Source organism: Capsicum annuum, chromosome 3 (assembly GCF_002878395.1).
Source record: "Capsicum annuum cultivar UCD-10X-F1 chromosome 3, UCD10Xv1.1, whole genome shotgun sequence".
Lineage (NCBI taxonomy): Eukaryota > Viridiplantae > Streptophyta > Magnoliopsida > Solanales > Solanaceae > Capsicum > Capsicum annuum.
The window spans coordinates 201,781,580-201,806,496 of NC_061113.1; the positions used below are offsets into that span (position 1 = coordinate 201,781,580).

Consider the following 24,917-nt stretch of genomic DNA (forward strand, 5'->3'; position numbering starts at 1 on the left):
GCTTTTAGTCATTTTTTTTTCAAATTTTGATTTATTTTAAATTAATCGTAATAATAATAATAATAATAAAATTTTGAAATTGATATTGTTCGTTGTTTTCGAATTTAATATCGTCGAAAATTTAATAATTGATATTGTTCATTATTTTCGACTTCAAGGTTGTCGAAAATTTTAAATTCGATGTCGTTTATTATTTCCGACTTCAAGATAGTCGTGATTTTCAAAAGCGATATTGGCCATTATTTCCGACTTCAAGGTCGTTGTAAATTTTAAAATGAGTATTGCCCATTGTTTCCGACTTCAAGGTTATCGAAAATTTCAAAATTTCTCTATTATTTTCGACTTTAAGGTCATCGAAAATTTTAAATTCGGTATTGTTCATTTTTTTTGGCTTCAAGGTCATCAAAAATTTTGAAATTGGTGTTGTTCGTTGTTTTCAAATTTAAGATCGTCAGAAATTTAATAATGATATTGTTCATTGTTTTCCACTTCAAGGTTGTAGGAAATTTCAAATTCAATGTTTATTATTTTCGACTACAAAATTATTAGAAATTTCAAATTCGGTATTGTCCATTATTTTCCACTTCAAGTTCATTGAAAAATTATTTAAGTTTGTAAAGGAAAAGAGATGAAAAGTAATGGTGAAAAGATGATGAAAAGTGACAATAATGGAGAATAAAGTGAATAAAAAATAATTTTAAATTAAAAAACATGTATAAAAAAGTTGTTGGTGCGTGCATCACACCACATTCCAAATGACTGGTTGTCAGTTTTCTGGGGGGTGGGCGGGGGAGGGGGCGTAATAATTCACTTTAAAATAGTTCAGGGGGGTCATAGGACCCTCCCCGCAAAGTATAAGTGTGTAGTTGGGATTTCGGGTAAAGGTTGGGGGGGGGGGGCGCTTTTGGCCATTTTCAAATTCAATGTTTATTATTTTCGACTACAAAATTATTAGAAATTTCAAATTCGGTATTGTCCATTATTTTCCACTTCAAGTTCATTGAAAAATTATTTAAGTTTGTAAAGGAAAAGAGATGAAAAGTAATGGTGAAAAGATGATGAAAAGTGACAATAATGGAGAATAAAGTGAATAAAAAATAATTTTAAATTAAAAAATATGTATAAAAAGGTTGTTGGTGCGTGCATCACACCACATTCCAAATGACTGGTTGTCAGTTTTCTAGGGGGTGGGCGGGGGAGGGGGCGTAATAATTCACTTTAAAATAGTTCGGGGAGGGTCCTATTATAAGTGTGTAGTTGGGATTTCGGGTAAAGGTTGGGGGGGCGCTTTTGGCCATTTTCTCATTCAAATTTTGGTTTTTTTAAATTAATCGTAATAATAATAATAATAATAATAAAAATAAAATAATAAAATAATACAACAACAACGAACCTAGTGTATTCCCATAAAGTGAGATTTGGGGAGGGTAAAATGTACGCAATCTATACCGCTACCTTCGAAGAAGTAGAGGCTGTTTTCGATAGACCCCAGTTTAAGATAGCGAATAGTAAACAAGAGCGCAATGAAACATGAAGCAGAATGTATGGCATAACATAAATAAGGAATAAGACATAATACAATAGAAATCAGAGCATTATGAAATAAGATAAATAAGAGCAATATGAAATACATGATAAGAAAAGGACAACCACCTAGTGGTAACATACACTAACAGACCAAAGGCACCCACCACCCCAACCCTCCTGACTAGGGGATCCTACCTATGGACACAGTCCTAGGATTGCTAACCCTGCTATACATGAGCTCTTCTAACTACTTGCTACAACCCACACACTCATCCTAGCCTTCTACCCTTATCTGCGACCTCTACACCTTCTTATCTAGGGGTTTTGTCCTCAGTAAGCTGAAGCTGCTTCATGTCATGTCTAATCACTTTCCTCCAGTATTTCTTTGGTCTACCTCTCCTTCTCCTGAAGCCATCCAACGCTAGCCCCTCACACCTACGAACTGGGGTCCTCATCACATGCCCAAACCATCTCTGCCTTTCTTCCCACATCTTGTCCTCCACCGAAGTCACTCCCACCTTCTCCCGAATAATCTCATTTCTAACTTTATCCCCTCTAGTAAGTCCACCCATCCAACGGAACATTCTTATTTCTGCCACCTTCACTTTTTGAATGTGGGAGTTCTTGATTGGCCAATATTTTGCTCCATACAATATGGCTGGACGGACTGCCACTCTGTAGAATTTGCCTTTAAGCTTAATGGGCACCTTCTTATCACACAACATTCGCAAGGTGAGCCTCCACTTCATCCAACCTGCTCCAATACGGTTAGAGATATCCTCATTAATCTCGCCGTTCCCCTGAATCATAGACCCAAGATACTTGAAACTATCCCTCTTACAGACATCCTGGGAATTCAACCTCACCACTACATCGTTCTCCTGCCTCAAGTCACTAAACTTGCATTCCATATACTCCATCTTGGACCTACTCAACCTGAACCCCTTAGATTCAAGGGTTTGCCTCCAAACCTCCAATTTGTCATTCATACACCCCCCGCGTCTCATTAATAACACGACATCATCCGCAAACAGCATACACCAAGGCACCTCCCCTTGAATACTCTGTGTCAACATATCCATCACCAATACAAACAGTAACGGACTAAGAGTCGAACCTTGATGCAACCCTGTCTCGACTGAAAAATGTTCTGAATCCCCTCCCGCCGTTATCACCAGTCTTCCCTCCATCGTACATGTCCTTAATAGCTCTAATGTAAGCCACCGGGACCCCTCTCACCTCTAAGCATCTCTAAAGAACCTCCCTAGAGACTTTGTCATACGCTTTCTCCAGGTCGATGAACACTATGTGCAAATTCTTCTCTTTCCCTATACTGCTCCACCAATCTCCTCACCAGGTGGATTGCCTCTGTCGTCAAGCGACCAGGCATAAAACCAAACTAATTCTCCAAAATGGACACGATCCTCCTCAATCTTCGCTCAACCACCCTCTCCCAAATCTTCATAGTATGACTCAACAGCTTGATACCGCTATAATTGTTGCAACTCTAAATGTCATCCTTGTTTTTATATAATAAAAAGAATAATAAAATAATAATAACTAATTAATTTTTATATTTTAAGAAAATACAATAAAAGTTTACAAATATTCAAAAAATAAATATAATTAAGGATGTACGAAAAATACTAGCTCATTTATTTTAAATTTAAAAAGAAAAATATATTTTGAATTTTTGTATTAGTTAAAATAAAAATAAAAATAAAACATTTCAAAATGTAACTTTATTTATTTATTTAAGATTTATTTATTTATTTATAACTAAAAAATTATTAAAAATGAAATAAGAATTAAAATAATATCGGATCAAATATAAATATTAAATATCAAAAATAGGTTAAAATTCGGAGAGGATAAAAAATCACGTGTCTACATTTTGCCCCTCTTTGTGTGGAATCTTAGAGAGTTTTCATACAAAGAAGTAGATAAGATATGATTTTTGATCCTCCATTTATTCAAAAAGTGAGGATAAAATAAAAGAAAGATGTGAACGAGTCCTGATTTTGGACCGCCTATATATCTCAGGTTATAAAGGAATCAGGTCATGTGTAGTTCAATGGTAAAATAGTGAGAGAACGAGTTAGACGTCGAATGAGGTTCCGTCGAGTTTTCGGTTCATGATTTTTGCTTTTATATCCATATGAATAAAAAAAATCAAAATTGAAAAATACAAGTGAAAGATCCTACTTATTCAGCTTTTCTGAAATCTTGACTTGAACTTGAAAATTCATCCTATTCTTCAGTCGGGCTCCTGACTTGCTACTGATAATATTCACCCTATTCTTCAGGTGGGCTCCTGGACTTACTTTTTCTACACCCTGTTCTTCAAGCAGGCTCTTAGACTTACTTTTTCTTCATCCTGTTTTTCAGGCGGGCTCCTGAACATTTTTTTTCTTCACTTTGTTCTTTAGGCTGGCTCTTGGAATTACTTCATCTTCATCCTGTTCTTCAGACGGGCCCCTGGACTTCTTTTTTCTTCTCATTGTTCTTTAGGCGGACTCCTGGACTTACTTTTTCTTCACCCTGTCCTTCAGGCGGTTTTCTGGAATTACTTTTTCTTTACCCTGTTCTTTAGGCGGGGTTCTGGACTTTCTTTTTCTTCATTCTGTTCTTCAGGAGGGCTCCGGGACTTACTTTTTTTCATCCTGTTCTTCAGGCGGGCTCCTGGACTTCCTTTTTCTTCCCCCTGTTCTTCAGGTGGGCTCCTGGACTTAGTTTTTCTTCACTCTGTTCTTCAGGCGGGCTTCTGTATTTACTTTTTCTTCACCCTGTTCTTCAGGCGGGCTCTTGAAATCACATCAAAACTAAAATGAAAATTATTCCAAGCAAAGATTATTATAAAGAGATTCCATTTTCTGGAAAATAAAGTTCCAAACAACAGCAATTAAATTTTTACCCCAATTTATCTTCAGAGAACTTTTTTGAAAGTCACATCATAACTACTTGAAAACCCCAAACAAAGAAATGCATCTTCTATGGGTTAATTGGAATGATTCGACTAGAAAGTGTATTTTCTAGAAGTCAAAGGGAATGACTTGACTAGAAAGTACATTTTCTAAGAATCAAGAGGAATGACTCGACTAAGAAGTACATCTTCTAGGAATCAAAGGAGATGACTCGACCAGGAAGTACATCTTCTAGGAATCAAGGGGATTGACTCACCAGGAGGTATTTCTTCTAGGAATCAAAGAGAATGACTCGACTAAGAGGTACGTCTTATAGGAATCAAGGGGAATGACTCGACTAAAAGGTACGTCTTATAGGAATCAAGGGAATGGCTCGACTAAAAGGTACGTCTTATAGGAATCAAGGAAATGACTCGACTAAAAGGTACGTCTTATAGGAATCAAGGGAATGACTCGACTAAAAGGTTCGTCTTATAGGAATTAAGGGGAATGACTGGACTAAAAGGTACGTTTTATAGGAATCAAGGTTCAATTTAAGAAGTATATCGCCTAACAATTGAAAACTAAAATACCTGGATTAATAAGTATGCCTCCTAGGGATAGAGGATGATGAATTTTACTATAATTTGATTATCAAACCTGTGCAGCAACAATGCTTTCTGCATTTGTGGAAATGAGGCATTGCAGCCCTTGATATTTATGCTCTGAAGTCCTTGATTTGAAGGTAACATGTTTCCTGTTTCATCAAAGAAAATTTGTGAGTTCAAAAATACGGTGGCAGATTTGTGGCTTTAGCTTTCATGTCAATCACTCTTGCCCTCGTCGCATTTAACCTTGCTTCCAACCATTAGCATCTGTGATCGCCTTGCTGCATCATTGACCCAACCTCAGATTATTAGAAGTGACTCTGAAACAAACACAGTATCTCTACTTTGCCATGCTCCTTAAATAAACCCTTCGAACCTTGGTATTTCCATGAGCTCCCAGACTCATCTGTTGGTAAAACTTTCTGCATGCCTTATTTCCGCTCATAATCATGTCGCTTTCATGTGTTGGCTTTTTATCTTGCTTTGTGTAATTAAAGAAATTGGTAGCCAGTTTTGAAATCTTTTATCACTTGTTATGACACGGACTCGACTCGAAGACATGAGAAAAGGACAATAATGATTTTTTTTTGAATAACTGACTCAAGAAAACAAAGATGTAAAGAAAAAATAAAAGAAAAATTAATGTCACCATTTGAAACAAAGAAATGAAAAATTCATCTAAAAATGACAGTCAACTCTAATGATTATGCCATGCATTTTTGAATTAAGCCGCCTGATCTTTTCATCCAAACTTTTCACCAATTGTTGTTGAGTTAATGGCCCTGAAACTGAGTTGTTCCTTTGGTTAATTGCACTTATAGATCCCATTCAACTAGTGACATCTTGAAGGGTTTTCGCCAACAAGCCTTTCTCATTTTCTCTCAGCACCATTGCCCTATAGTGTTTGTGAGAATTTTCACCAATGAGACTCTCTTATTCTCATTTTTTCAACTCACAATCGTCTTACGATGCCCGTGCGGATTTTCATCAATAAGACACTCATTTTATTTTCTCACAACTCACTATCGTCTTATAATGCCCAAGAGGGTTTTCACCAAAGACTCTCATTTTCATTTTTATTCATCATCATTTTTTTTAAGGAAATAACACCCAAAATATGAAATATCATGCACCCATAACATGTTTAGCCTTGACATTCTCAAAGATTGGTCTGAAAGTCATTTTTTGATTGTAACTTGGCTTTTGGAAAGGGTCAGAAAGTAAAAACAGCATGAGGCTTAAAAATTTACATAACATTGGGTGAAGCATACAACTTTGGGAATCGACTCTTTTAAGGAAATAAACTTTTGCCCCAGTTTCATTTCATTCTGGGTAATTTGAATTTTCTTTTGGTTAGACCGAACCTCGGAGTAGGGCAGCTTACGTATCTTATCATAGCAAGAATCAGGTCAAACGTAGTTCAGGCATTTTATTCTTTTGCTTGATTTTTCTCTAACCTTGGCTCTTTTTTTCTTTTTCTTGGCTTTTCATTTTCTTTTATTTTTGAGAGAGAGAGACACAAATTTTTTTCTTTGTTGACTCTATTTTTTTTGGCACTTCTTCGACTATATCTCTTTCTTGACACTTTTTTTTTCTTTTTTTTTTCAGACTATTTTGATTCCTAAAGAGATGCATGAAAGAAAATAAAATTAAAGCTCAAAGGGATAACAAAGGATGACACAACATTTGGATAGCAGAATGAAATGCCTTTGTCATATCAATTTTTAAAAACGCAAGTACTTAAGATGCAATCTGAGAGTGAACATAAAAATCACACATTTTTTTCACTATTAATTTTGACTGAGCACATATATCACTGCTTCTCATGCACATGAAACATACAGGTCTACATGTGTTGTACTTCTCTCACAATAGATAACTCATGCCTTTATTTTTTGAGCTAACTTTCTTTTGCTTCTCCTGACTGTGGAAACTATATATCCTCTGATTGATCTCATTCAAAATATTTGAGATGGACCTTTTCACTGAAGACAAAATCATTTTTATTCATAAAGTGATTGCCTCAATATATTCAAGTGAGGTTGTAACTATGTCCCCAAACACCTCAACACTTTAATTACTTATTTTCTCAGATGCTTTCTTTTTCTAACTTTAGCTTTCTGATTTAATGTTTATTCTTAAAACTGGACTTTAAGATCTGATTGAAATTTTGCAGGCATGTCATATCACTAGAACCAACATAAAATGTATTGTGTAAAGAAAACACATAAACAACACATATTTAAAATACAAAGGGAAAAATGACACTCCATTTAGTTGAAATAAGAGATAGAAGGGTTTGAACATAAACAAAAAAGGGACAAAACAAGATAGACCCCGAACTACAACCCTGAAATAAGTCGAATAACAGAAAAGAAAATAAAATAAACTACCAAACATCCATCCTAGTAGGGAGAGAAGTGACTTCTTAATTGTTGAGCTTGACATCTTAGCCACTGGTTTGCATATCAGCATGACTAATGCTTTCCTCACTATCATTGTTCTGCACCATAATTGATCTATCTTGAATTTTCTTTTCAATTTCTCTTTTCAAATCTCTACAATCTTCAATACTATGACCCTGGGTATCAAAATGATATGCACATCGTATATTAGGATAAAAATTTCTTGAATGCGGATTAAGAGTGTGCCCAAGAAGAGGAGTGATTATGCCCTCCTGTACCAATCTCTGAAATAAACTGGCATACGACTCTCCAATTGGTGTGAAGTTATCTCTCGACTTATGCCTCATTTCATTGTTTGGCTTGGATAAAAAATTGGGCCTGGAAGGTCTTTGTTATGTTTGTGAATTTTGCAGCTACATCCTCCTCATTCTTCTTCCCTCCAACGTTTCCTGAACCGTTCTAAATTGCTTGAGTAGTCACTTTTAATATTGCAAAACTCACAATGTGACCAGTCTTAATTCCATCCTCTATCATCTCTCCCATTCGGAGGACCTCAATAAATGGCTTGCCTAATGCAGGTAACAAGTATTGATAGTATGTTTCATTCTGCGCTTCAATAAACACCTTCACTATCTTGCTTTCTTTCATTGGCGGTTTCACCCTAGCAGCTTGTTCACGCCATCTAATCGCATACTTCCTGAAACTTTCATTGTTCTTCTTCTTCTTCATATTAGTCAGGGATTTCTCATCAGGAATCAACTCCACATTGTATTGAAATTGTTGCACGAATTCGTTAGCCAAGTCATCCCAAGTACTCCACTTGTCGATCTCCTGATCCACAAACCACTCTAAGGCTAAACTCGAAAGGCTCTCACCGAAATAAGCCATAAGTAATTCTTCTTTACCTCCGGCCCTCTTAATTGGTTACAATAGCGCCTCAAATGTGTCACTGGATCACCGTACCCTTCGTACTTGTCAAACTTTGGCATTTTGAACCCTAGCGACAAATGAACGTCAGGAAACATACATAAATGTTTGTATGAAACACTTTTTTGGTCCCCTTAATTCTTGCATATTTCTCATACTCTGCTCTTAAGCTTCTCACTTTCTTGGCCATCTCTTCCTGTTCTTCACTTTTAACAATCTTCTCAATCACGATAGGAGAATCGTGTTGATGAGCATGATAATGTGGATTTTGGGGTTTGAAAGTCATTTCAGGAGGATACAATTGATCATGACTTGGTTCACCCATATTCTTTTGTACTGTCAATTGAGGACCCGCAGTAGCTGGTGCTACAGGAATGAAAAGCGGGATGTTTGTGACAGATGGATTTGGTGGGGGCATGGTAGAATTACCAGCAGCGCCAGACACATTAGCATATGGGCTGAATGAAGGTGGGTAAAATGGATCGCCAGTTTGAGCTTTGAGAGGAATTTAGATCATTCACATTAGAAAATCCAGGGATTGAGGAAGGCTGGGCTTGTCCATTCGACCAAGCTTGGTATATGTTCACTATTCGTTGTTTCAATAACTTATTTTCTTCCATTGATGCTAATTCTAGTTGATTTTGCTCTTCCTCACTGTCAGACCCCACACCTTCTTTGCAGGTCATCTTTCTTTTTTCTTTAAACCTCTGTTGCATGGATGAGAAGCCAACTTAGCTACAAACTAACCACCTTAATACTATTTTGATTTTGGAGAAAACTAATGTGTCAAAGTTCAATTTTTGTAAAACCACCGAATCCATGAAAGATTGCTACGTATCTCATTAAGATGAGAATCAGGTGTGCGTAGTTCATGAAACTAGAGATATGAAGACACATTTTTCTTTTAATTTGAGAAATGAGAAAGATTTTTTATTTTTTTGAATTTATTAATAATGATAAAAACACATTTTTTTTCAAAAATAAATTAATTTATTTTTATATACAGATCAAAAAACTCGTTTCTTTATTTGTTTAGAAGGAAACACAAATATATTTTTTCTTTAAAATCACTGAATCCATGAAGGACTACCTACATATCTCATCGATGTGAGAATCAGGTGTGCGTAGTTCTTGAAGTCGGAGATATGAAGAAACACAATTTTCTTTTAATTTGAGAATGAGAAAGATTTTTTATTTTTTTGAATTATTAATAATGATAAAAACACATTTGTTTTTGAAAACAAATTAGTTTATTTTTATATACCGATAAAAAAAACTCTCTTCTTTATTTGTTTAGAAGGAAACACAAATATATTTTTTCTTTAAAATCACCGAATCCATGAAGGACTGCCTACGTATCTCATCAATGTGAGAATCAGTTGTACGTAGTTCTTGAAATATATGTGGTACAAAACTAAGCCTCAAAGACCCCTAACGGTTCAGGGCTGTTAAGATTTATATGTATTTTTTATTTTGTAAAAAAACTTAGCCTCATGATCCCTAAAGATTCAGGGCTATTAAGATATATATAAAAATTGGACTTAAGAATTAAAAAAATAATTATGAAAGTAATCATATTTTCAAAATATTCCCCAATAAATCTATGAATAATTTTTCAAAAGATAAGGTCGTATCTGTCACGACCCGAACCGAGGCCCTGGCCGTGACGAGCAATCCGAACCATGAAGGCCCAGACACCCGTCTAACTTGTAATCACATACACCATTCATATACAGAAAAGAAATACGGAAATATAACTGAGTATGGGATCGTGGTCATGCTCTGAAATCAACAAAATGTTAAAGATTGCAATTCAACATCTAAAATAATATCGGACTCCGTCTGCGAAACCTCTACTACATATGAAACAAAGATGTTTGAAAATTGGGACAAGACCCCCAGTAGACCAAAACCATAAATAAATGTCTGAAATTTAAACAGGCCTTCTGAAACATAGAAGGCTCACCAACTGAACTCTGCATTTCTGTCTGGAAAGATCTACTGCTTAGCCGGACCGCTAGATTGAGCCTCAGACCCTGAGAGGTAGGGGGTCAATACAGTTGTACTGGTACGCAGAGCAAACCTAAAATAATATTTGATATTCAACATATATGAGAGCAATTTAAAAACAGTTCATAAATATGTCACATAGTAAAAGTCACATGGGCGTGGTTAAAAGACTCTATAAAACCATCTGAACTCTATGACATACTCTTTGTTTTACTTCTGCATTAGGTGGTATACCCTACAATTCTGTAATTCCATGGGCTATATGGAATCTGCTCTTAACTCGGCAGCCAAGCCCCCAACCCAAGTTTACCGCAAGGGTCAGAGTCTCTGAATCTCTACTACGCCACAAGACCGTCGCCAGCGTACAAAGGTAACATACCCGTATCGGCAAAACACGATTTTAGGCTATGAGTCGATTGACTCGTGCCCTCTTCGAGTAACCACCTAACCCTCTTTAAGCCTATTTTTAATTCTTTACAACATGCAATCTTTGAAAATCAAACTCTAAAGACTCTAGTTCTGTTGTGGCATATATTTACATGGTATCGTCATATCATTGACTTGCAAGTCACATTCTCTGAGCCATTTATAGAAAATTATGTCTCTATTCTCAAATTATGAAATTCAGGACCACCATATCAGCAATTTTTTCCAGAATCTCATTCTTTAAAACTCATATGAAACCATGCAGGCAATTCTCTTTATTAACGATTTAATAAACAAAGGTGGTCATGTCAAAATTCTTAATTTCATGCAATTCTTTCTCTTTAACACAAAACATAGATATCTCAAGAAACACCCTCTCATCATCTCTAAATCATGTTCAAATACTATGACATTGAGAAAACTACTTTCAAATCATAAAACATGCATTTCAACTCTTTTTCGACAAAACCATAAACTTTAATTCAATACACTAGAGGGAATTCATAATTTGTGCTCTCAAACAAATCTCAAATCTCAGTTTTCATACATCTACCTATACATGTAAATTAATTTATAGGAGAAAAGACCACAAGACCAAAACAATAGTAACATTGAAACATTCTGAATACATAGTTTAAATATAGATTCCAAAACCCCTTTAAAATTCATACTTAATAATCTTTAAATCATGCTCTAATGTTTACAAGCCCATATAGTTTTTAGGATAAACCCCACGTACCTTAGACTATAAGAGTTGAAAGATGAAACCTAGATCTTGATAGATGGAACCTAGATCTTGACCCTTTTCTTGGAGTCTTGAACTTAAGATCTTGATTCTTGATCTAGAGGGAAAGGATTTAGGGTTTTAATTTGAGAGGAAAAATTGAATGATGGAGTGTATTCTCCTTTTGGGGGGTGAATCTTATGTTATGGACAGACCTTGGATGAGGTAAAGGTCCAAATTGCCCTTAAAAAGGTGAAAACAAAACCTGAAAATTAGGTGCATGCGTCGCATGCTAATCACGCGCAGCTACTGCCTTTCTCACGAAAATGGATGTAACTTTTTGCTCGAATATGAAATTTTGGCGAAATTGATATCGTTGGAAAGCTACTTTGAAGACCTTTCATTTGATATATAGTAGGTCCTATAACCCGATATATACAAAAAGTTATAGTTAATAGAAGTTGACCCAAGTTTAAACGTCCACTGAAACTTAATCGCTAGAAATGTTTTCAACTCGTCTTAGAGTTAGGGGATTTTTGTAACCTCAATTCATATTCAAAGATATTCCCACACTATAGGATTGATAACCACACATATATTAATAAGGAATTATCTAGTTCGGATCTATACGCATAGGAACGGCGGTCTAGATTCTAGCCCTAAAGTACGGGGTGTTACAGTATCCTGAGAAGGGCTTCCTACATATCTCATTAGATGAGAATTAGAACCTCGTAGTTCATGAAGACCTTTAAAAAAAGACTGCATATAATTTTTAATTTCTTCAAAAAATAATTTATTAAATTTGAGGACAATATACTCTCTTGCAGTTTATCAAGTCACCTAAAAGTCTGTCAACAATCAAATAGCCTTTCAAATAAATGTCAAAGAACACGTAGGATGCACATGTTGGTCAAAAGAGGAATACCTGTCCTAGACAAACCCGACCCCTGTGCCAAGTCCCACTAAGTCAAATGTACATGATGCAAATAAAGCGGAACTTAATAGGGATAATCAGATTCTGAGTTTCAGTTCTTCTAAGTTTAGCCTAAATATGGATATGTGTCTAGACTGGCTTACCCAAGCGGACACTCAAGTCAGGGAGGGACAACTTGTTCTATAGCAGTGCTACTCTGCCTTCGTAGTCGATCCGAACCCCGCCTAACTTGTGTGACTATAATACTTCACTGGGCGCCTTGACACTCCGGCTATCTCAAAAAGAAAGTAGGATGCATACGTTGCATTCCTTCTATCCTATTTCAGAGACTCGGGGGGGTGCGCGAGAGAAGACAATTTATAATACAGTTCAATCAATATCAAAGCAGTAAATGAGCGACAAGTAGCACATAAGGTCAACAAACACAATATCAACAATAATTAAAGCAAGGATAAGTCAATATTAAAAGCTCGAATTCTTATATTATTTTCTAGCAGAGTCGCCAGAGATGTTACAACCCTTTTTTCGTTCGAAGGGTTTTTCCAATTAAAGTGATGGTTTTGAATAGGGATTTATTTATTTTTAGAGTCGCCATTTGAAATCGAGTTATGGTGTTTCAAGTCACCTTTTTGAATCCCTAATCAAAAGAAAATGACTCTTTCATTTGGTTTGAGAAAACAAAAGATCGGCTAAGAAATTCTGTTAACCGAGGGAAAGATACGAGACACGTCTTGAGTCCCGTGGTTCTAGCACGGTAGCTGTTATTGACTTATCTTGACTTAAACTATTTTGCTAAATTATGTTAAGGGCCTAAGTTTGCTCATTATTAATATCTAAAATTTATCTATTATCTTATTTAAATAAATCGGTGAAAAGTTAATTTTAGAAAAATATTTATCAAGGTGCATTATTGCATCCTTGAATTTAAAATATCTCGGAAAGATGCGTTTGCCGCATTCTTAATTGATACTGATATTTTAATCGTACTTAAAATAGCCTAACGTTAAAAAAGCATTGATTTATCTCTTGAAAAATCCAGATCTTTTTGTCTCACATCTTCTCTATTTAGTTAGTCACAAAATAATAGTATTTTTTATAGCAAAAAATAAAATAAATAAATAAATTAAAGAATGTTATACTTCATAACCAAAAATAAATTAACTTTGAAATTTCTTTTATTTTAACTTTAGTTAGAAAAAATTTATGTCTATGCAAATATTTCTTATTAATTTTCTTATCACAAATTCAATTTTTTTTATTTTTTTTTTCCTGAGCACTAATGAAATTCATCATGAAAATGCCGTTTTTCTATATTTCAAAGACACTTTTAGAATAACATTACAATACAATAACAACTATGCAAGCAAACTACAACAGTAAACACACTTTTAAAATAATAATGTATTAAAATGATAATTATTCAAACAAACTACAACAGTAATAATACAACACAATAGCAACTATCCAAATAGACGACAACAGTATAAAGTGAAGTTTAAATTGGTTGGCACAAAATGCCATGACTACAAATATTGGACGGTTTATCTTGCTAAGTACCGATTTTTTTCAAGCTTTTCTCAATATTTAATTCAGATCCCATAACTTAAGAATAACCATTTTAAGTCGAAATCGTTAGATTATTTAGCAATATATTTCATGAAATTTAAAACTTATGAAGGATTTAATATCTTATCTTTACTTCCTCGACTTGAATAAATAACTAAACTTGCTATTCATGATAATAAAACTCACATAAGAAATCAATCCGGCCTACTGAATAATACACAAATTCACTTAATAACACCATTCATGCTTTGATTCACAGTGAACTTATAAAATAAAAAGTACAGGAATTGGATAAAAACCTGAATAATAAATTAACTAAAAGAGAAACATGAACGATGTCACCGAAAATTCAACAGGAACCAAGATCCAAACCCTAACCCAAGAATATTCAAAGTATTCTCTCCGTTTTTCTTTTTCCTTTTGTTGTCTTTATTTTTCAATGTTTTTCTCCTTTTCTCTAATTTTTTGTCTGCCTTGTCTCTGTTTTTTTTTTCTCTGTGTATATTTTTCAGTGTCTGGTACTATAGAATAATACGTATGTTCTCTCCTGAGGTGAGGGGATTCCTTAAATAAAGAAATTTGGGGGAATAGTTAAGGGGGAGTCAGATAAGGAGGAAAGAGGTTGGTAATTTTTTTTTAATTAATTGTATTATTAATAATAATAATATAAATTAAAATGAATGAATAAATAAAATAATAAAATAATAATTAATTAATTTTTATATTTTAAGAAAATACAATTAAATTTTATAAATATTCAAAAAATAAATATAATTAAGGATGTACTAAAATACTAGATTATTTATTTAAAATTTAAAAAGAAAAATATATTTTGAATTTTTGTATTATTTAAAATAAAAATAAGACATTTAAAATTATAACTTTATTTATTTATTTATTTTTAACTAAAATTTATTAAAAATGAAATATAAATATTTAATATCGAAAAATAAGTTAAAATTCGGAGAGGATAAAAAATCACGTGTCTACAATCCGTAATTTGCTTAAAGAGTTATCTATTTATCTCAAGGAACCACCAGTTATCTACTGTGACAATCTTAGCGCGACTTATTTGTGTGCTAAACCAGTTTTTCATTTCAAAATGAAGCACATTGAGATTGATCGTCATTTTGTTCGAAATCTCTGCCAACAAGGCTTTGCTACGTGTTTCTTATGTCTCATCCCAAGACCAACTAGCTGATCTTCTGACCAAGCCGCTTGCAAAAGCTCCATTCGAAGCACTAAGGTTCAAGATTGGTAGATCGGACCGATCTACCATCTTGCGGGGCATAGTAGCAATATCTCTTTATTGATATTAGGATATCTGATTGATCTTTCATATATCAATATCTCATCAGTGATTTGGTTTCTATTTAGGAAAAGATTACAATTCTTTATTACTTGATTCTTTACTTATGGTTTGTACTCTCTTGTATATATACACACACATCAATAAAATTAACATACTTCTCTCCAGCAGTAAAATTCATGGTATAAGTTCTCAATCCATGTCCTCCCTACATTGATATCCTTGTTCCTCCTCCTTTTGCCATCACTTTTTATATGTACTTCCTACTGTATGTGTTCACAGATCTTCCATGGCTTTGGGACCTTGTCGTTCCAGAGAGCATCATTCCTTTCTCTCCATGTGTGATACACCAGTGCTGCTGTGTGATGAACTCTCTTATTTCTTTTCATTGATCCTCTTGTCATCCTTCTTCATAGGCCCTATAACTCAGTGTTTTGAATCCCCAATCTCATCCATGTCATAATGTTGTCAATTGCTGATAATTGGCATCCAAAATACAGGTGTGGCATATTCTTCTCAGCTCCTCCACACAGTACACAGCCTGCATCATTTGTTACTTCAAACTTGTGTAGCCTTTGCGTTGTGAGTATCCTGTTGTGAGCTGATATCCAGCATATAAAACTATGCTCAGGAGAGTTGATAGTAGTCCATACCCACCTACTCCTTTGTTATGTTTTCGTCTTCCCTTTCCTCTGTTGGTGTCCATTCTGTATAGAGTACTTTTAGTTGGCCTTTATCCATCCATTTCATATATCCCCGCTTGTATCTCTCCGTTAAAGCACATATTTTCCTCCAGGTCCAACAACAATCAGTTGGATGGTTTTGAACCCCACGAAGTTTTCCTTGGGTTTTTACTTGTTAACCATTTGAATTTCAATAGCATTTGCTAGAGTTATTCCATATTTTAATTGACGATATTTTAGTTAAAACTTTTTCCGTGTCAAAAAAAAAAAGAGGGTAAATGCTAATAGCTTTAAAATTATGACTATCATTCCTGTTTAAACTTTAAAGTGACTATTTATCTATTTCACTCCATTCCCGAGTGCTGGTAACACCCCACTGGACTAGTCAATCTTTCGTGGACAGTTAATCTATAATTATTGTTGTTTCAGGTACACAATCTGTAAGTTTGTATAAACAGTTCAATTTTTGTTCAAGACAATTTCAAAACACCTATGGAATTTTTAACACCTTCAACTCAAGTTCATCAAGAACTATCAAAGAAGTATGTTATTTAAAGAAACAAGATGAAGACGAAATAGAACCAAGTCCTCCAATTTCACGGAGTGTCCTTAAAGAATTAATTCCCCTCAAGTACCCAAGGTTGCGAACTTTTTCCTCCCAAGATAAAATGGCTCACAATCAGAATGTAGTGGTACCTCAAACCTTCTGATTCTTCGAACACATTCAACGACAGATGATCACACAGAGTTTTTAGAAGTAGAAGAGTGTTTTTTCAATGCAAGAAAAATTTCGTACTACCTGAGAAAAAAAAATTTAGGTATTTAATAGCCATTAAATGTCCCTTGAAAAGGAAGCAATGGTTAGCTCAGGTATTTATAGTCATCAAATGCCCCTTCGAAAAGGAAGCAATGGTTGAGTGTATCACTTCGAAAATAGTCAGTCACCCTTTTTCCGAAACGGTGTCTCTTTTTCTCGAAGGGTTGTGTCCCTTTCGAGGTGCGTTTCTGCATGGCGTACAACGAATAGTCACCCCTTTTCTAATAGAGGTATGTCTTTTCCTCGAAAGGTTGTGTCCTTTTTGAGGTGCGTTTCTGCATGGTGTTTATGGAGAAAAAATCTTTTTTGCTAGAATTGATCATTTAGTAATGACAATGATAGCACAAAACACCTCGTGGTTCTTACCTTACTATTCATTGAAAGGAGTGTTTGTTAATAAGAACACAATAAAGTTGCTTTCTCCCACCAATATGGGAGAAATATACTTTCGTTTAGTAAGTACACTTTCCTTTTAAGTGTGCTCACTTTTCCTCACACCAATTGAACCCAACAATTGTAACATACGAATCTCCTTCGTGGCACCTTCGAAACCTCTCCTCTCATTTTAAGATCATATACCCTCTTTAATAAGAAAAAACTGATGATGTGTTGTAGGTCTTCTTCCATGAGGCTATCTTTTTTACATAGCTCCTATTTCAGAATTTTCTGCACCATCTAACTAGCCTGCTTGGCTGTTGATTTCCAGACCTTCTTCCATGAGGACAAATGTTTAGAATATTTAAACCACCGACTAATCAAATTATTAAGTTAGTTACATTGTGTTGACTTATTCCTTGTTTCGCCTCACTACTGTCTATTTGGCTGAAATTTTATTTTGAACGTATGAAATTACATGTGCAAATGGCGCTGATGAGGTTTAGATAATTATCATGGCCATTGTTTAATTTCATTTTTGCAGCACTTGAAGCATCAGACAGCTAACATGGCAAAGAAGATAGAGATCCTTGAAGTTTCCAAACGGTTCTCCTCTTAATTAATTGTCAATTTACTACTACTTATTTACTTTAAAAAAAAAAATTGAATTGGGGAATTCCTTGATCAGGAAGCTGATGGGCCAAGGATTAGGGTCATGTTCCATGGATGAATTACAAGATATTGACAGCCAGCTCCAGAGGAGCCTAAAAAATATCAGGGCTAGAAAGGCAAGTATTCTTACTTTTCTTTAAAAATATTGGTATTTGGGAAGGGATTATAAGGTGGGAATCGAACATTACCAATAAGGTGAAAGATTATATATCCAATCATCTAAGCTACTGAAAATTGTCATGATGATAGGTAGGTACCAATATATCTTCCTATTTTACTTGGATTATTCTCCAATTTGTTTTATATATATAGCTGATTTGACAGTAATCGTTAATTCTTGTCATTTTAATTTCTAGGCTCAGTTGTTCGAAGATGAAATAGAACGCCTAAAAGCCAGGGTATGACCATCAACAACTAATTAAATTAAATTAAATGTACTTTAGGGCTTTTTCTAGCTAATTGGATAGTTAATTGTTCTTTAAACTAAATGCATTTTCCTCCATTCAGGAGAGGCTATTGCTCCAGGAAAATGCAAGTTTACGTGAAAAGGTGAACTCTCTGATATTTTCTATTTAATTAAATAATTAATATAATGTGAATTCATTTCCTATTTAATTAAAAAGAATGATCCCCTTTCTAAGATTAAAAATAATTTAATTTAAACATTTCATCAGAAATTATTGAGCCACACATGCAAGTGTTATAGCGCCTATAATAACACTAATTTCAAAAGTAGTGTAGTTACAAACGTGATCATAATATGTTTAAGATTATAAATTTCAACGCTCTTTTTTAAACTTTGAGCTCAATCAAATAGGCACATTGTTCACAAAATTGATGTGAATAGTAATTTTTGATCATCCCATTCAATTCTTTTATACATTTTAAAATAATGCTTCAATATTAATTTCTTATAAATATCAAATAGTCATAGATCAAACTTTTTTTTGTATATAATATATGTGCTAATAGTTGCATTTATGGTCTTATCTTTTTCACATACGAAAAATTATTTCTCAATTCAGTTTGGACTTATGCCAATGCTGCTAGCACCTGCACCTGTACCAGTACCTGCCGCACCACCAACACCACCGGCTCAAGCAAAAGAAATAGGAAATTATAGCCAAAGTACACAAAGTTGGGAGGTGGAGACTGAATTGTTTATTGGGCTTCCTCAAATGCGCTGCTCATAGCAGTTATTTGGACAATGTGACTTGTTCATATTTCGTTTTACATACATATTTTATGGTTTTCCTCGGTAATTTAGATTAAGTAGTTAGCATTGCTCAATTATTTACAAGCATAAAGAGTTGCAAACTCAATAAATAAAACCTTCCAATAAGAGTGTAATGTGAGCCCCTACTCTTTTTGTAACCTTTTGTTGTTTAGTCAAGTGTACATTTCCTGAACTGTCACATGGAAGCTTGATTTGAGTATCATATGCTTCCTTTCATTACATTCAAACAATTCAATTGTCTTGCTTATAATTAGATGAGAAATTTTTTTGAAACCTATAAATATTAACAGGTGAGAACGCAAATAAATCAAGGAATGGTTCAGTGGTAGGAAAGGAACCTCTTAGCAGCGTGTCTCTTGGGTAGTTGAACGTGGGTTTGATTTCCTATGGAGGTGCTTATTTTTTTTTTTATTTAATTCTTTTTAGCCCCTGTTTTTTTATTGGAAACCAGAAGTTTGAAATTTTGGATCCGCCTTTGTTTAAAATTTAAAACTCATTGATTTTTGTAGTGAGCTTCAGGTTAATATTCAATAATAACTGAATTCATAGTCAAATATTTATGAATATTTAATGTAGGTGCATTTTAATATTATAAAAATAGTGAAATTTTCTGCGGCTATAAGAAAAATTAATTAACTTATATAATCTCACTTTATATAATAATAATAATAATAATAATAATAATAATAATAATAATAATAATAATTTTTAAATTGATAATTTCTTATTTTAATTAGTATGGAATACACTACTTATACTAAAATTTACATATATACACAAACTAAAGTTACCTTATTACATTAAATACCAATTTGGTAAAGTATTTACACAAATTTCAAACTAATTACATAAATCTCCTTTTTTGTTACTTTCTCTCTCATAAACCTTATACATCTAAAACACTATTTTCTTCCGTATTTTGCTCTCCATCTGCTCCCATTACACCCGATATTTTTTCCACATTTGAAAACCTATTTTTCACGGCAAAATTCAAGTAATCTATTTGGAGGTTATCAATTTGCAAGTTTTGAAGCTTTAATTGATTTACTTTTTTTTTTTCAACTTTACCAATTTAGGATTTGTTTCATTTATTCTCTGAATGCATGTTCGTTTCTATGAAATTACTATATTTTGCAAGTATATTCAACTTTCGTAGATTGATTTTTTCATTCTTCTTCATATACTACAAGTTAGATTTTTTATTTTCTTGATTTGTACTTGCTTTTGCTTAATCGATATAGTGTAAAATTGGTAATGGATTCTCGTCCTAACTTTAGTTTAGAACTTAGTCAGTTAGATTCTCAAAAACAATATATTCCCGTTGGGTTTGTTCCTGGTACATTTGATTGCAAAGAACCTAACTTCGCAGAGAATCGTTCAAAGCATCAAAATGAACTGGCAACAATGCAGAAATTGAAGGAAGCAGCTAGTTCTAGATCGAAAAAGTCAGGTTCTAAAGCGACAAGTAAGAAGAAGTTTGATGATTCCGGTCGACCACGTCTTCCGAAGATATTGATTATGAGTTTATGTATAAGTTGACATATGTATAATAAGACATTATACATTAGCTATTTCATCCCACTAATATATAATGTAGGTATTCTGAAATATATTTCTATAGGTTACACATTGGTAGTTATGAAAAAACAAACAGTTATAAAGTATTGATTTTGTATAAGGTGACATTATATATTACAACAGTTTACATTTTAAATGTGTAAGCTACCCTCATACATGTATATCTGTTGCTTAATTAGGTTTGATATTAATTTTGAGATGTGTAAGTTATCCTCATACATGTGTAATTGTTGTTTATTTAGGGTCTGATATAAATTGTTAGATGTATAAATAACCATCATACATTTGTATCTATTGTTTAATTGTAGTCCTGATTTAAATTTTTAGATGTATAAGTTACCCTCATACAGGTTTAACTGTTATTTTTAGATTCCAATGAGCAAAGTACATGGAAACTTGCTTCAAATTATCAACTTTCAAATATTGACGAGAATGGGAAGGAGTTGTGTTTGGATTATGATACTTATTATTCTTCATCTAAAGTTTTGGTTAGGAAATGTGTTGGCTTAGACGAAAAAATTATTGATAATTCTCAAACTCAATGGTTCAAGTTTGTGTCAACCAATGTTTAGTAGAGTTCAAGAGATTTTTTCGATAGGAGCCCACATGTAGAATTGCATTGAGTATGTTGTTATATTGACATGAATAAAGTTGCAACTTATTATATTTTTTACATAATTTTTGAATATATAATTTTAGTAATATTGAATTGATCTTATCTGTTTAATTGACTCCCGAGAAGCAAAAATATCACTGTTGGACAATAAAATTCTCGAGACCGAAAATAAAAATCAAAACAAGAAAAATACTGCAACAATCGATTTATTGATTTCAATAAGTGAGTGTTACAATCTCTATGATTCCTCTGATTCGCCTTTTCAACTATAAATTCAAGGACTTCGAGTTTGATCTTGAACTTTAACTTGAACTTGATGGATTTGATCTTGACTTGTGCTTGAATCCAAGGGCTTGGTAGCTTGTTCTTGAATCTTGCGGTCTTGAACATGATTTGAAGACTTAATGAACTTGATCTCGACTTGTATTTGAATTTAAGGGCCTTTGAGTTTGTACTTGAATCTCTTAGTCTTGATCTTGAAGCTTGAACTTGTTCTTGAATCTTGAACTCTTGATCTTGCAATCCTGAGCTTGTTCTTGAACCTTGAACTCTTGATCTTGAAATCTTGAGCTTGTTCTTGAACCTTGAACCTTAAACTCTAGATCTTGAAATCTTGACTTGTTCTTGAATTTGTAGAGAAATCTGTTGCTTTGATCCATGATCTCTCTCTTGATTCTTGTTAAACTTGTTGGTCCCTTCTCTGAATTATGAGGCCCCTATTTATAGTTGTAGGAAATAGAGAGTTATGATAAACATGAATTTACTTTGACCAATCAGATTTAAGTGACATGACATTTCTTATGGGCTTTTAATTTACTGCATTATTTTGACACGTGACATGGTCCCATTGGCTCATTCACTTGACTTGGCATGACATGTCATTTGACATGCGACTCCAAATTGGGCCTCTACCATATGATGACATCTTGGGCTTGCTAAAGTGGGCTCAGGCATTTGTAACCCAAATTAATATGATGACATCTTGGGCTTGATAAAGTAGGCTAATAATTTTTTAACCCAAATTAATAGACTAACCAAATTGAGGTTGGACTTTAATTAAATCCATATATGTTTGGATTTAACTAATTAATCCAATTATATTAATCCGTAATATTTATTTGGGACTAATATATTTTAAATTTAATATTATCCGAATTTTGTACAAATTTAAATTTAATAAAATTTTATTGCTTACAAAGTGCCCCTACTTCAAGACTTGTCAAGATATTTAAATGTTCGTAGACTAGTCTAGAAGTATTAAGTTTTAATTTAATTGAAAATCAAGTCAACAATGCATGCATGTCGGTGGAGCAAGAATGATTTGAGCACGTTACATTGTAATAGTGACAATCACTAACATTGTAATTTTTAACTTTATTAACTTTCAGAATAAATTGTGGATTTGAATTCCACTTTAACTTGACCAATGGTGAAATCAGATTCCATGTTTGAATTGGAATCAAATACTTGGCAGTTTTATTTCTATTTCACATGCCTCCGTGGAATCCATTCAGTACTAGGGATAAGCCACACTTCTAGTCTTATTAGAATTCTCATGAGTTCGAGTTTAACTTGGATTAGGAAAAAAACAACCGCCTTAACACATCTATAAATACCTATAGGCGTACTGTTTTTTTTTTGTACCTGGAAAGCTTGCACGATATCAATAGCAGCTTGTGGCTGATTGGAATCAACAGCAAGGTAATTTCTTTTTCTCTTAGTTATTTTATTCTTTTATCATCTTTTTTTGTAACAGCTTGTGCACAACTTATCCTTCTCGCTCAAGTAACGTCTTCCATGCAAAGGGGATAACCACATGGTGTGAACGAATATCTACATGTCCCCGCCATAAGAAAGGTAATTTCATGGTAATCTTATTGGGAATAGGGATAGCTACTCTTCCCCACCATAAGAAAAGTAATTTCATGGTGCCATAAGAAAGGTAATTTCATGGTAATTTTATAGCGCATAGGAACGACTACTCGTCCCCACCATAAGAAAAGGTAACTTCATGGTAGTCTTATGGTAAAAGGTAAAAGATAATTTCATGGTAGTCTTATGACAAATGAAAAAGGTAACTCCATGGTAGTCTTATGGCAAAGTTAAAAGGTAACTTCATGGTAGTCTTATGGCAAAGGTAAAAGGTAACTCCATGGCAGTCTTATGGCAAACGTAAAAGGTAACTTCATGGTAATCTTATGGCGCATCGGGATGACTACTCGTACCCGCCATAAGAAAGATAAAAGGTAACTTTATGGTAATCTTATGGCGCAGTAGGGCAACTACTCGTCCCTGCCATAAGAAAAGGTAATTTCATGAAGATTAGAAGGTAAACTAAAGAAGGTTTGAAGGATTTAAAGACTTCAACTTATAGATCAAAGAACCCGATGACTCCAACTTTCAAACTCTGAAAGCTTCAATATGACAGACTTGAAGACTTCAACTTATAGTCGCAGAGCATCTGAAGACTTCAACTTGTATACTTTGTGAACTTGCAGGTTTCAATATGGTGAAGTTGAAATCTCCAACATAAAGACTTAGTGAATTTGAATACTTTAACTTATATGCATAGGTCATTTGAAGACTTCAACTATCAGACTTTGTAAACTTGTAGGCTCCAATATGGTAACTTGAAAGCTCCAATATGATGACTTTGTGAATTTGAAGACTTCAAATTATATGCATAGGTCATTTGAAGACTTCAACTATCAGACTTCGCAAACTTGCAGGCTCTAATATGGTAACTTAAAAGCTCCAACATGAAGACTTAGTGAATTTAAAGACTTTAACTTATACGCGTAGGTCATTTGAAGACTTCAACGATCAGACTTCGTGAACTTACAGACTCTAATATGGTAACTTGAAAGCTCCAACATGAAGACTTAGTGAATTTAAAGACTTCAACTTATATGCATAGGTCATTTGAAGACTTCGGCTATCAGACTTCGTGAACTTGCAAGCTCCAATATGGTAACTTGAAAGCTCCAACATGAAGACTTCAACTTATATGCATAGTCCATTTGAAGACTTTAACTATCAGACTTCGTAAACTTGCAGGCTCTAATATGGTAACTTGAAGGCTCCAACATAAAGACTTAGCGAATTTGAAGACTTCAACTTATATGCATAGGTCATTTGAAGACTTCAACTATCAGACTTCGTGAACTTGCAGGCTCCAATATGGTAACTTGAAAGCTCCAACATGAAGATTTAGTGAATTTAAAGACTTCAACTTATATGCATAGGTCATTTGAAAACTTCAACTATCAGACTTCGTGAACTTGCAGGCTCCAATATGGTAACTTGAAAGCTCCAACATGAAGATTTAGTGAATTTAAAGACTTCAACTTATATGCATAGGTCATTTGAAGACTTCAACTATCAGACTTCGTGAACTTGCAGGCTCCAATACGGTAACTTGAAAGCTCCAACATGAAGACTTAGTAAATTTGAAAACTTCAAATTATATGTATAGGTCATTTGAAGACTTCAACTATCAGACTTCGTGAACTTTCAGGCTCCAATATGGTAACTTGAAAGATCCAACATGAAACTTAGTGAATCTGAAGACTTTAATTTATGTCAAAGAAGCTTATACTT

General features: G+C 33.9%; 1 protein-coding gene across 3 annotated transcripts in view; it reads left to right on the plus strand.

Annotated features, from left to right (window-relative positions):
• Positions 1-19,301, plus strand: part of LOC107863358 (MADS-box protein AGL42) — a 47,049-nt gene extending 27,748 nt beyond the window's left edge. For all 3 annotated transcript variants that reach the window (XM_016709242.2, XM_047408587.1, XM_016709243.2), the window contains exons 4-8: positions 17,759-17,820; positions 17,903-18,002; positions 18,243-18,284; positions 18,394-18,435; positions 18,912-19,301. In XM_016709242.2, coding sequence (XP_016564728.2) covers positions 17,759-17,820; positions 17,903-18,002; positions 18,243-18,284; positions 18,394-18,435; positions 18,912-19,079 — 414 coding nt within the window. In that variant the 3' untranslated portion in view covers positions 19,080-19,301. The remainder of the gene's footprint in view (positions 1-17,758; positions 17,821-17,902; positions 18,003-18,242; positions 18,285-18,393; positions 18,436-18,911) is intronic.
• The last annotated feature ends 5,616 nt before the right edge of the window (positions 19,302-24,917 follow it).